At 42.5% G+C, this 12,618-nt stretch overlaps 1 protein-coding gene across 1 annotated transcript; it reads right to left on the reverse strand.

The window, feature by feature from the left end:
• Positions 1–200: 200 nt before the first annotated feature.
• PLK2 (polo like kinase 2) lies at positions 201–8,192 on the reverse strand. The gene is made up of 14 exons (XM_032206288.1): positions 7,920–8,192; positions 7,466–7,573; positions 7,175–7,291; positions 6,848–6,977; positions 6,491–6,578; positions 5,974–6,069; positions 5,536–5,734; positions 5,298–5,445; positions 4,752–4,849; positions 3,993–4,116; positions 3,489–3,729; positions 3,261–3,390; positions 3,058–3,168; positions 201–2,942 (listed from the first exon to the last, which is right to left on the reverse strand). Exons 1-14 carry the CDS (start codon positions 8,136–8,138, stop codon positions 2,751–2,753), a joined length of 2,001 nt encoding a protein of 666 aa, XP_032062179.1. The 5' UTR covers positions 8,139–8,192; the 3' UTR covers positions 201–2,750.
• Between the last annotated feature and the right edge of the window lie 4,426 nt (positions 8,193–12,618).

The raw sequence follows: 12,618 nt of genomic DNA on the forward strand, positions 1-12,618 counted from the left end.
CCTACTGGCAGGTTACCACACTGGACTGTGCAAGTACACATGTATATTTGCAAAAATGTATTTTAAGATTTGATAAATACATTTTCATATAAGTACAACAAAGGGGGGTTATTTGTTTTTTTATTGTTTTTGTATGTTTGTGACGGTGTTATTTCCTGGGTCCACCACTCATACTTAAGAAATCTATGTGCCAACTTTCACCTAATCCTTTAATATCCCCATATTTTCCTTCAAGTACATGTGCTCCCAAAGTACATGTTTATGCTGTGTTTACACTTTTTTCAATAAAAAAAGATTTGAATCACTGCTTGACAAACATAAAAAAAATCCACAACATGGCTGTCTTTCAAGAGAAGGTAAGACACTTGTTATATTGAGGAATGGACAAATACATTTCTAATATTAATCTTCCCATACACAGAATTACAACAGGGGTGTTATGTGATTGGGTAAAAGAGGTCAATTAGTGCACTACAGTGTCTTATTTAAGACAGGATCCACCCTGGGAAAGAATTTCAGAACCTTTGTTATAAATGCAAGTCTTTATGTTACAAATTCCAAAGCAGCTTTCCCTCCTTGGGCTGAGGGAGTAGGGTGAAGGTAGTGCACTTTGAAATTAGCATTTTTTCTTAACCCCATCTAAAAACCTTTCTTATTTTTTCAATATGAAACTTAAAAAGTAAAGTAAGGGTACAGAGCACTGACCAGAAAGATACAGAAAGATTTAGAAAGCACCAAGCATCCCGGTACCATACATATACATTGCGTACAGATAACTGATTCACTTAGCTGTATTTGAAGGAGCTGCATTACAACTGTCCACAACCAGTTAGCATCCTACAATAGGATTTGGGGTGTTTGCTTACAGCAACCTGAATTTCAGCCACAGAAAGATGATTTTGATACTCAAAGAAATTATAGCAACTGAAGTAAAGCTTCACAGTTTCTCTAGCACATAGATACTCAAATAACTGTTTTGATTTGTTTCCCAATTGAAGAAATTAAGTACTATAGACCAAGTAGTTTTTGTTTCAAATACAAACTGTGCGCTTACTTGTATAATAAACAAAAAGCGAGATCTTACTTTGTAAGTAAAAAGAGCTCAACAACAACTGTATGTGCGCAGCAGAATGAGGTAAGCATGTCCTCCCAGGAATAAAATCAATCATTATCCCCTGAAGAAAGCAGACAGCTGGGAAGCTGAATTCTGCTCACTATAGCAAGTATATATTTAACTTCACTGAAGTGCCTAGAGTTACATTAATGAATCCATCTGAAGAACTCAATTAAGTCTTCCTGTCTAGACTTGAGAAGCAAATAAATATTACCTAATGCATGGTATTCAATACAAGGAAAACAATCACATTTATACAGCTTGCTGCAAGATGAAGCAAGTCAGTGATACCTCCTCTGCTCACTATTTTAGGTTGACATCTGTGCTTTGTTTAGTCTGTACTTTATTACACTGACTGCCTGCTCCTTGCATTCAGCTGCTTTGAATGAAACACTGATGACAATTGAGGTCTGCCTTTAGAACAAACCTGGTTCAGTTATACAATGATTAATCCAAATAAGCAGTTGAACTACCACTTGATGCTGCATCAGAACAGTTGAAAACCAGCCTTCATTTACATAGACCTAGGTACTATACAATATATAGAAGGAAGTCTAGGCTACAAGTAGACATAACCCTCCTACACTGAGTCATCAGTCCTAAGTAATCCCCTTTATTTGCATAAATTAACAGACAAATTGCATTGCCTTCAGTTTAGGAAGGCAAATGCTCTTATCTACGTAGTCCTAGGAGCAGTGGGATTGCTATACAGGCCAGGCCATCCTTATGCTGTTCTTAGCATAAGGCTTTTGTCCTAGGAAAATAAGTGAGTGTCAAGGTCCATATCATTATTCTGCAGCTTCATCAATTGTTGATTCAGGGTTACTGCTATAATTAGCAGTGGGTTATTGATGCTTGTGACTACAAGTGTGCATAGACATGGACAGACCGCTCCTTTTTAAAGCTTCAGTCATTCATAGCCTGAGCTGTAGCAGACTTTTTTTTAAAGTGGCGTAAGGAGAGCAGACCTGTGAGATGTTTATCAATAGCAAGGAGGGAAGGTTAAGTTGTACTGTAAAAAGAGTGGAGAGTGATGCTTCAGATTTTCCATTCTCTTTATTGCCAACAGAATTATATTTAAAATGCCAAGGTCCAAAAAAAATGTTGTGTAATAAATACTTCACTTTAGGCTGTAATAAATAAAAAAAATTATTAACAAGGAATGCACTTTGCCAGCCACAAGTGGGGGTAGTTTTTGAAAAATAAGGGAGTGAAAAAAAAAGTATGGCCATAGTTCACAGTCAAGCAGCTAGAAGCTGCTTGTTGCTTGTAACAGCTATTCCACAGCAATGGAGCTCACCCTTCCCTCCCTTTCCAGATACATATTCACAGTTTAACTCCATCAGAAATGCTCTCTTACACAGGAGCAAGTAGTCACACTCTGCTCAGAATTCATATCAAAAGTATCTTTAACACACACGAAGCAAGGAAAACTATGGTCCGAAGAACTCATTGTCACACCATTTTAGTCCAACAGTAGATTTAGGCTTCTGTCTAAGAGAAGTGTGCCCAGCACACTATGACAGTCAAGTTTTCGTACCACCACACATCCATCATCAACATACTAGTTGCTCCACTATCCCCACTGTAAGTTTCACAGTGAACAAGAATGTCCATTTGGTTTAAGTCAGTCCCTTCAGTTACATCGCTGCAGCAGCATGTTCAGAGCATATTCCATTCTGTGTTTTAGTTCCAGTGAGCATCCAGAAACCAGAAGAGTTGTCAGGCGAAACGTTGTGGATATCCTGTCTTCATTGATGTAGGTAAGGAGATACTCCTCACTCTGATTGCAAATGATGATTTTCGTGTGATCATGATAGAAGTTCACCTGCAAAAGAGAAGAGAGTTCCTGTTTGTATACATTCTTATCTCAGTGACTGCCACTCAAGTTTTGCAGTCAAGGATTGTAGAAGCATTGCGTCAGGTGATGCAACAGGACTTACTTGAAATGTGCCATCATTGAAGAGCATCATCAGTGCTTTGTCAGATTTAAGCCACTGTAAGAGGTAAAGCCTGGGCCTGCGCACATCTGTAAGGCTGGGCAGATCACCTCCCTAGGAAAGAGAACAAACACGTTAAGAACTCACAGTTCATTTAGCTCAAGGTTCATTTCTGAAACTCAACATTCAGAAAATGCTAAACTTACATCCATGAGGTTCTCTTCCATGTAGTGTGAGAAATACTTCAGTACAGTTACTTGGCTAATGAACTGTTCAGGAGCCTCTGCGGTTGAGAAGACAGAGCATTGGCCTAGCTCAGGGTAGTAGTGGACTGTCCTGTAAGAGGAGAAAGAAAATAAGGATGTCAGATGTAAGATAAAACCACCTCAAGTTTAAATTGCCCAAGTGAGTGGTTGGTTTGTAATTATTCTTACTTCTTATCTGGCAGAAGGCTCATATGCGCCCCATTGTTGAAAAGGACACCAACAGTATGATCTGACAGCTGGTAGCCAAAGCCGTATTTGTTAGAATAGTCCACCCATTTTGTAACCCACTGGAAGGATGCTGTCAGCTGTTCTTTGGGAATGCTATCTGCTTCTGGCATGTTCTCCAGACATCCACGCAAAACCCTTGCAACTGTATCTGCAACACTTCCCATAGTACTGTCTTCCAGGCCTAAAAGAGAAGAATTATTAGACTGACATAACCACACAGAGAAGCCTTTAATTCTAAAGCTTTAAGTTATCTGGACTGTAATTTTAACAAGTTCAGTCTTCATGGCTTTTCAGTTTTAATTCTTTCAAAATATTACTATAGAATGTAAAGCACTAAAAATAGGAGGGTAGGAAGAAGCTGTTTGTTCCAGGCTTCTAAGTCTGGAGACACGAAGAAAGTAAGAGTGGGATTTAGAATTAGAGATTACATTTTGCTGCACTTACATTCACTGCTACTGCTGCAGCTTCCCAGAGTTCCTCTGACTATCATCCGAATAGAGTCTCCAATCTGCTTAGTTTCTGGTAACGCTCCCGGCTTGGCTACTGTTGTGATAAGAGGCTGGATCTCCTAGAAGAGATGTCAGACATGTAAACATAAAACATAACACAAGCTAAGGCTTACACACAGATTTTCACATGGCTTTCTTGTCTATCAACAAACAAAAAAAAAAATCTAGGAAAACTGTTACTAATGTTTCAAGAAAGTATGAAGAACTGCTACTAGACCATGCTTGAAACATGCCAAGTCCTTCCATTCTTCAGATCTTCAATTTTAGTCTTAAGCACTATTAATCTTTTGCTAATGCAGGAGAACAGAAGAGACGCTGCATGCAGGCCTTAACACCAAAATTTTAAGGGTTAGATCTCAGTGTTTACCCTTTAAGAAGCAGTAGTATTCAACCATAAACTAAGCCCTGAATTTGGAATATTGGGAAAGAGCACCTGGCAGACTAGTTTCCACATAAACAATGGGTGCTAGGCAGATACTGTAATTACTCAAAAGACAAAATTGATAGTCTCCCTACAAAGGCTGCTATAGTTTGGTGAAGCTCGGTTAAGCCTTCTTAAAGCAACTCTCCTAATCATTTAAGCTTGATTATGCTGTGTACAGCCTGAGCTGTGATATCCAAGTCAAATATAACTTAATTATAGCTACTCCACCCAACTGTTATTGGATCTGAATTGAACCACACTTGCATTTACCTCATCTGTTCTGTGTTTGTGGGGCTGCTGGGTTATCGATGTCTTCTTCAAATCATGCCTGAGTTTGTAAATTTCTTCGTCTTCTTTAGCTAGTCTGTCTGTTACACAGGAAAACAAAACAAAAAACCTTAATGGTGCATCTAGAAGTGTTGTTTTATATTGTTTATATGTTGTTAGGTTTTCTGTAATGCAACAAGTTAACTGCAGAGTGCATTGTCTCCTTCCAGCAAGTACTTTTAAACCTGCCAGTCTACCAGAACAGTAGTGCCATTATACGCAGATCACTAAGAGCAAACTTAAATAGACTGGCTAACAGATGGCCCATATAGATTGTCAGTATGCCAGAAGCAGCATTTACTTATGTAAGTTGGTGTAGGTTGCAGGCTGCCATCAATACCTATTGATAAAGAGGTCAAACCTAATTCAAGAAAGCTCAGAGACAAATACAGGTGTTCCCTTGCTATCTCATAGCTGTATGTTATGAGCATGACTCTGAAGCACAGGTGACAGAGAGGTAAGTTCCACACATAATTATAATTCACTTACTGTGTGTGTCAAAGTATCTAGCTTTATCCTTTTTACCACCAAAGAGAGCAGCAGCTGCTTTTTTGAAGAAATTTTTAGCAGGACTTGACAAATGGAAGTCAGGAACGGTGTGACAACAGCTAGCAGAAAGTCTGTCAGGTGTAAAGCCCTGTGGAAAGGAGATTCAAAAAGCAATTTTTAGACCACAGGGTGCCTATTTAAGGGTGGATAGTTTTTCAGAACACTAGACAATACCAACCTGTACAAAAAAATCATGTCGAATTATTTCATCTAAACTGGGCCGGTCTTCAGGATTCTTTGACAACATACTAGCTATTAGGTGTTTCGCAGGGGCCATGAGAGATGAAGGCAGACTGTATCTTGCTTCCCTTATACATCTGTATGTCTCCTTAAGATTTGTGGTCTCAAACGGGGGTCTTCCCAACAGCATTGTATACCTGTTTAAAAGCAAAAGGAAGTTAACTTTACATGTTTTATACATCCACAATATACATCTGCAACTACAGAAAATGTTTTGTCTTCTTTTCACAAGAAGGAAAATTTGAATTGCTGCACTTTGGTTTGGCATATATAAAGGGCTAGAAAGCAGTGCAGTACCACATCCATTCCCTTTGAACTCTTAAAAGCCTAAGCCAGAAACAGAAATATGTTGTTTCAAAGGCAGCAAAGTACTTACATTACACAGCCTAAGGCCCAGATGTCAGATTCACAGCCATGCCCTTGTTTGTTGAGGACTTCTGGAGAGAGGTAATTTGGTGTGCCACATATTGTTCTGCAAATCAAAGAGGCCACAGAGCCTGTTAGTATTCCAGATAGAAAGAGGAGAGAAGCTATTTTTCATAGGGCAGGTTTTACTCTCATGTTTGGGCAAGAGCTTGGAGGCTCTTGAAGAAGACTTCTATGAATGATAATAGTGTAGACATGTTTCATGGTGTCTTCATGATACAGGAAAAGCAGACTCATATCTGAACCATTAGTCAGATACCCTGCCTCTGGCATTTTCTATTATTCAAATGCTCACAGGAAAGCAAACGTCAAAGCACAGCAGCCTGTTTTCTAAGAGGGGAAATTTTGATGCCAGCAGAAACTAGCTTTTGCTATGGAACAGGATCTCTGCTTTTCCTAAGTGAATTTCGTTTCATTTTTTACTAGGCTTCCCTTTACTTTCTTTAAAAAGAAAAAAAAGCTCCTACCTCCTCCTGTGCTCCAGTGGTTCCAGACGAGCTGCCAAGCCAAAGTCACCCAGTTTCAATTCCATGTTCTCATTAATGAAGAAGTTACCTAGCAGAAAGAGAAATTCCAGTCAGTCCTTTTCTTGCTAGGTAGGAATGCATTTGCCACAGGTGCTGAGTCATACTTTGTTCAAAGCCAGAAGCTAGCCAAGTTTCTTTTTAATATGAATACTGAATGTCACCCCTTAAGCACTCCAAGTTTCCACTATAAAGACAGACTAAGCTGATTCTATTAAGTTATCAGCACACAGGTGTAAAGTGGTACAGGGCTGGCAAAACTGAAGTGGTGTTCGGAAGTAAGCAAGGAGAACAACTCACCTAGTTTAAGATCCCTATGCAAGATTTCCTGTTCATGAAGATACTTTAGCCCTGACACAATTTGCCTGAGGTAGTATCGTACTTCTGGTTCTGTCAATACCTTCCTCGCTTTTAAGATGTGAGCCATTGACTGCAGAGGAAAAACAAATGAAAAACAAAGTGTCACTGAACATTCGCACAGAGGATTAATCTTAAGCAGAGGTAAATTAGTACACAGGTAAACGGCAACTAAAGAAGCCATGAAAAATACCTTTTACACATTACACATTTAAATTAGTTGCAGATTCCAGGCAAGTAAATACTGGATTTCTCCCAGTTGATGCTCACCCTTCTACTGCAGTACTCCAGAAGAATGTAAATATTCTCTCTGTCTTCAAAGTAGTGATAAAACTGCACAACATGCCTATGATTAAGCATTCTGTGCAGCTCAATCTCTTTATCAATCTGCAGAGACAAGAGGGTGGAAAAAGTATTGTTAACCTTGTGACCACTAGCTTGAGCTGAGCAGACAGCTCTATCACAACCATTTCAGAAAAAAAAAAAAAATGGTTGGGCAATCCAGCGCGCACACAGTTTAAGAGGGACGGAAAAAAAAAAAAAAGTAATTCATGCACACACCTTTTCCCTTTGATGAGGTTTTGCTACTCTGCTATGAGGAATGATTTTTGCAGCATAAACTTTATTTGTTGTCAAATCTGTCATCTCATAACATTTTGCAAATCCACCCTGAAGAGACACAGGAGAAAAAAGGCAATTAGAGCAGGTACGAAAGAAGCCCCACACTTAGTCATTCACCAGCTCATGTATTAGTCAAGGAGCACGACTTCCTTCGTACGGGACAATTTGGTAAAAAGACAGGCTGCGCGTTCATCGCCTGCCCGAGGGGCTGTGTCGCGCACCCCCAAATCCGAATCGTTTCCGTGGGCTCACCGGGGCCGTGATGTGGCGGGGGAACGGGATGAGTGCTGGGAGCGAGGGGGAGGCCGGGGTGAGCCGAGTGGCTGTGGGGTCCAAGCGGGGCACCCCGCGGGAAGGGCAGCCCCTTTTTTCCGGAGCGGGCACAGTCCATTACCTTTCCGAGCACCTTCCCGCGGCAGTAGCGCTTCCCGGTCGTGGGGTCGGTAATAATCCGGGAGACCTCCGCGGCGGCGTGCGGGTGCTGGTGGGGCTGCTCCTCAGCCTTCTTCCTCCGCGACTCGCCGCTCCCGCCTCTGCCCATCGCCGCCTCGCAGCCCTTGGAGGCTCCGCCGCCGCCTCCCGGCGGGTAGGCGATGGTCCGCAGCAGCTCCATCACCGCACCTCGCAGCCCCTTGCCTCGCCGGCTCCGTGCTGCCCGCTCCGATCCCCTCCCCAACCCGCTCCCGACGCGCTGCCGACTCCGGGCACCCGCCTGGTTCGCCCCTTATATCCCGGGCGGCGGCCCCGCCTCGCCGCTCCGCCCCGGACCCCGCTCCGCCCCCAACGAGACCGCCCGGATCGGCCCCCGGCGGTGGGGACAGGCCGGGATCGGCGGAGATCGTCGACGGAGCCGCCCTCTCCCCTCCTCTCTCCTCTTCTCCCCTCCCCTCCTCTCCTCTCCTCTGCCCTCCTCTCCTGCCCGGCCCGGCCCGTTCCGCGGGAGGCGGCCGTCCGTCCGTCCGTCCGTCTTCGCGGCTGCAGAGGAGGAAGGCAGGGAGGTGTATATATGTATATATTTTTTTCTTCCCCACCTGTGCCTGAGCAGCGCCGCCGCAGCACGGAGCCCGGCACGATGCTGAGACCCAAGCTCGCATCCCGCTTGCCCGCTCCCCCGTCCCCCCGTTTGCACGGGGAGCCCCCGCCGCGACGCCCCCGGGCGCTCAGAGCTGTCTGACAGCTCGGGGCAGCGACAGCCGGCTCTCACGTTTTGTTTCGGAGGACACACGAGTCTTCAAACATCACAAGTGCACCTCTAAAGGCAGTGGTGGCTTTGCCATGCGGGCCAGCCCGTGACTGTTATGGTGCACCAGTAAATATCTACTCCGTTCCTTTTGTAATGAGCAGACAGGCTCCCACAGATCTCATCACATTTACTCTTCCCCCCTCCCCAAGATACTTTCAGCATCACATCTCTCTCTTCTCCCTCCGAACACTTCCCTCCTTGAGCTTATTTTCCCCTGAGGTGGGAAGGCAGTGGCCTGCAGCAGGTCCCAGTGCTGCCTCCCAGCACGGGGGCAAGGAAGAACTGCAGCGGGGCAGCAGGAAGACTGCAGCCAGACAAGCGCCTCCTGCTACTGCGTGCTCTCCCCACCTCCAGGATGCTGTTTTGCAAGCTGAAATTAAAGTTTCTGCCCACTGAGTAACTCGTATCGGACACAGAGACATCTGGGGATCACACTCCCTGACCTCTGATCTAGATCTCTGAATACAGAAGATTCTTGAAGAGTGTAGAGTATGTATGAGAGAGAGGTTTTAAAATATGAAAGTTTTGCATTTCTTCCATTCTGAGGATGCAAATATTCCAAAGTTCATTACTTTCGTGGTTTGTTGTACATTTCTGAAGTATTGTTTGCTTGTTGATACACTCTAGGAATACTTTTGCCTACATACACTCTGGTAAAAATAGATTCTATTTAATTTAATACAAATGAATATCTGAGCACGTAACTGTATACAAGATTGTACCATTAGTCCCTGAATGTCCCTCCTTTCAGATCTTCAAACAACAGTAAAATACACTCATTTTGCATTGTCATCAACAGTATGTATGTTTTATCAGAAATCTCCAGTAAGAGAAAAAGTGAAAACAATAATTTTTAAGTTACCCTAAATAAGTATTGCATTTTGAAGAAGCGTCAAATACATTTGATTAAGTACACTCTGTATGTGCCCATCTTCAGTTAGGTAGTGACCATGCACTTCCATGTGGAGGTCTTTTTTTCCACCTCTTCTGCAAAGTCTAGTCAATTAATGATAGTATTATCAGTGTTTAGTCAAAGGGAAGGGGGACAAAAAAAGCAATATGGAAAAAACTAGGATACCCAGACTTTACTCTCAGTCCTGTGCCAACTCTCCATTCAGCTTATGAGCGCAGGCCAATATTATTTCTATTACACGATTTAACTTTATCCAAATTAGTATGAGTTATAGCAAAATAAACTGTTTCATCTAAAGATGATTTTATGACACTTTTTTTTTTTTTTTTTTTTTTTTTCTGTCTGTAAGTTGCTTTGGTTGTTGTGCTAAAATGCTTATGTGGAAAGGAAGATAGCCAGGATAGACGTACACGTTTTCCCTCCACTGGAAAGAAATGGTACTACACATGGTGAAAAACAAGTTTAAGGAAAATGGGCTTGTCGGGAAAAGGGGAGATTGTTAAAACAGTCTTTAAGAGGACACAAGTGCATACCTAAAGCTGAATACACAAAGTGTTCTGCTAAGCAAGGTTAGATCTATTTATTCTCATATACTTTGCTGAAGCAAAGTCTTTAAGCCCTCTTCCATCTGACACTCATCTCAAGGTGCCAAATTTACCATAATATTCATTGGAACTTTTTACAAAGAAAAAAATGTTTCAAGTATAAAAAATTTTGAGAGCATCTTTAATCTCATTGATGAATTGTGTTTGCTTTTTTGCCTCTCAATCTCTTATTTCATTTTTCCTTTTGTCCAGTCTTTCCACTATCTTTCAAATTTTGCCCTGTTTTCATAGTCCAAAGATGCACAGCTCATCAGGGAACATTAGCTGTAGGCTCTAAGTTCAATACTTAAGTGCTACAGAGGTTTCTAAAAGCCTACGTGCTGGCACTTACATGCTTTTATTTCCTCTGTATAGCTTCTGTGGAGACCTAATGGATATTTTGATATTAATATATTTCACTCTTTTCTTCTAAAGCTGTTCTCCTGGACAACTAACACAATGACTTGAAACCAACTCTTTCATATCTTAAAAGAATCCTTCCTAGCCTGAGTTCAGTAATGTACTTTTTCTCCAAGTTGTGCCAACATAGTCCTCAAGTATACCTGCACCCCGCATGAGAAGCTCATCTGCACACTAGTGAAGACAGAAGCTTTCTAGCCAAATCACTATGCAGCAGTGCCGTTACCCTGTCAAGAAAAAGGGCAAGCATAGCCCATGCTCAGGCTTCAGCAATGCCTTCTGTCTCTGGCTCCAGAAAAAAAAAGTAATCCTTTATACCAACAGCTTAATTTTCACAGACGCGTACAGCTTTTTCATAAAAGCCTGATTATCTAGGGGCTGGGAAGCTTGGGCATACATAAATCCCTGGGTCAGGTGAGGAATGGGAATTTGACAGTGTTGCTACTGCCCTAATTACAGGCTTGTGGTTAGTTGCTACGGGTGCTCTGGGAAGGTCTTGGCAGGAACCACTTGTTCTTACCCAGGTATTGGGAAAAGAGGTGTTTTAGGGTTTAAGTACCCAGAAAGCAGCGTGGCAAACCCTGGGTGTCCAACTATATATTGCAACAGAGCCATGGCACTGTGTTCAGGACCATAAATTTGATGGGACACTGAAGTCCTTATGTGAGATCAGTTCTAATACCATCTTGATGTCCTCCAGATTGTCTAAAACCCAAAGTTCATTCCTACAGTGCCACAGACATGATTTTCCTTCCTCTGACATGACCCTCAGGCAAGTAACTCTCCCTGGCAGTGATGGGTTCAAATGTTGAGATGGAGTTAAAAAAAGTAATAAATAAATAAATAAATAAATAAATAAATAAATAAATCTGTCTAGGCTTTCAGAAAGTTTTCTTGTGTGTTTTTGTCTGGTTTGAGATTTGGGCTATTTGTATTTCCTCTGAATCAGCAGCCTGACAGTCGCACCGACCCGTGGATAGCGCCAGTCCATACTGGCTTCACACGACAGCCCACGCGGGTGCCCTTGTCAGACCAGGCTCCCTTTCACCCACCTGCCCGCAGCGATCGCTTGCTGCTGGCACAAAGCTTTGGTCAGGGCCGTGCTGTCTGCTTGGCCGATCACAGAGTGCCCTCCTCCGGGGAAACTAGATTATAACAGCCTGCTCAAAATAATCTGATCCAAGAAGAATGGTGACTCCTTTCCTGCTCTCCAGGGCACTGTCTGCTGTGCTTCCAGTAAAGTACTCATCTCATAGCCTATAGAGTGAAGAAGACATAAAAAGAATGAGAACTGAAAAAGATACAGAACAAAACATTTTACCTGATGCTGCCATGCAGTTTATCAGTATGCCATTGCCCTTGCAGAGTTTTACATGTAGTGTTACATATCATCCTTCCTCACAGATATGAGACCATTCGCCCTCCCTAACTCACTGCAGAGCTAGTGCAAAGGACTTGTTTCTTCTATAGCTAATGTATTTCATTTCCTTTGTTTGAAGATTGGCAAAGTTTCTAAAGACCTGAATTCTTTCACAGTTCCTTTAGAAGTTAATTAAAAAGCAGGCAGACTACCAAGAGTTTAAGACAATCATATGTTTTCCCAGAAAAGAAGTCTCCAAAAAATGAGGGCACTTAGCCCAGTAGGTCACAAAGGCTGTGCTAGATTTTGGTTCTTTCTGGGGAGGTGACCAGAAAAGTTCCCTCTATGTCCATTCTGGTCCCAGGGGCCAACAGGAAGGCAGGTCTTCAACTGAGGTGGTTAATAGGCTCCTGTATTAGATCCCCAAAGACGGGCATTTAAGGAATATATGTGTTCAGGATGCATGGCTGACTTATAGAGGTGTTTCCCCAGTGCAAAAAGCAAATATAGGCAGATAAATGGAAAGAATAAAGGTCCATTCAAGTGCCAGTGTCAATTTAAAACTCAGCTTTC

The sequence above is a fragment of the Aythya fuligula genome, chromosome Z (assembly GCF_009819795.1).
Source record: "Aythya fuligula isolate bAytFul2 chromosome Z, bAytFul2.pri, whole genome shotgun sequence".
NCBI classification, from domain to species: Eukaryota; Metazoa; Chordata; class Aves; order Anseriformes; family Anatidae; genus Aythya; species Aythya fuligula.

What these genes read in the sequence shown, in the direction of transcription:
- PLK2 (XM_032206288.1), bottom strand. Translation starts at nt 8,138, where the DNA reads ATGGAGCTGCTGCGGACCATCGCCTACCCGCCGGGAGGCGGCGGCGGA. An exon ending in TAGATACTTTGACACACACA is followed by an intron (nt 4,850 to 5,297) that starts GTAAGTGAATTA and finishes CCTGTGTAACAG; the next exon opens with ACAGACTAGCTAAAGAAGAC. An exon ending in ACAAACACAGAACAGATGAG is followed by an intron (nt 4,117 to 4,751) that starts GTAAATGCAAGT and finishes CATCTCTTCTAG; the next exon opens with GAGATCCAGCCTCTTATCAC.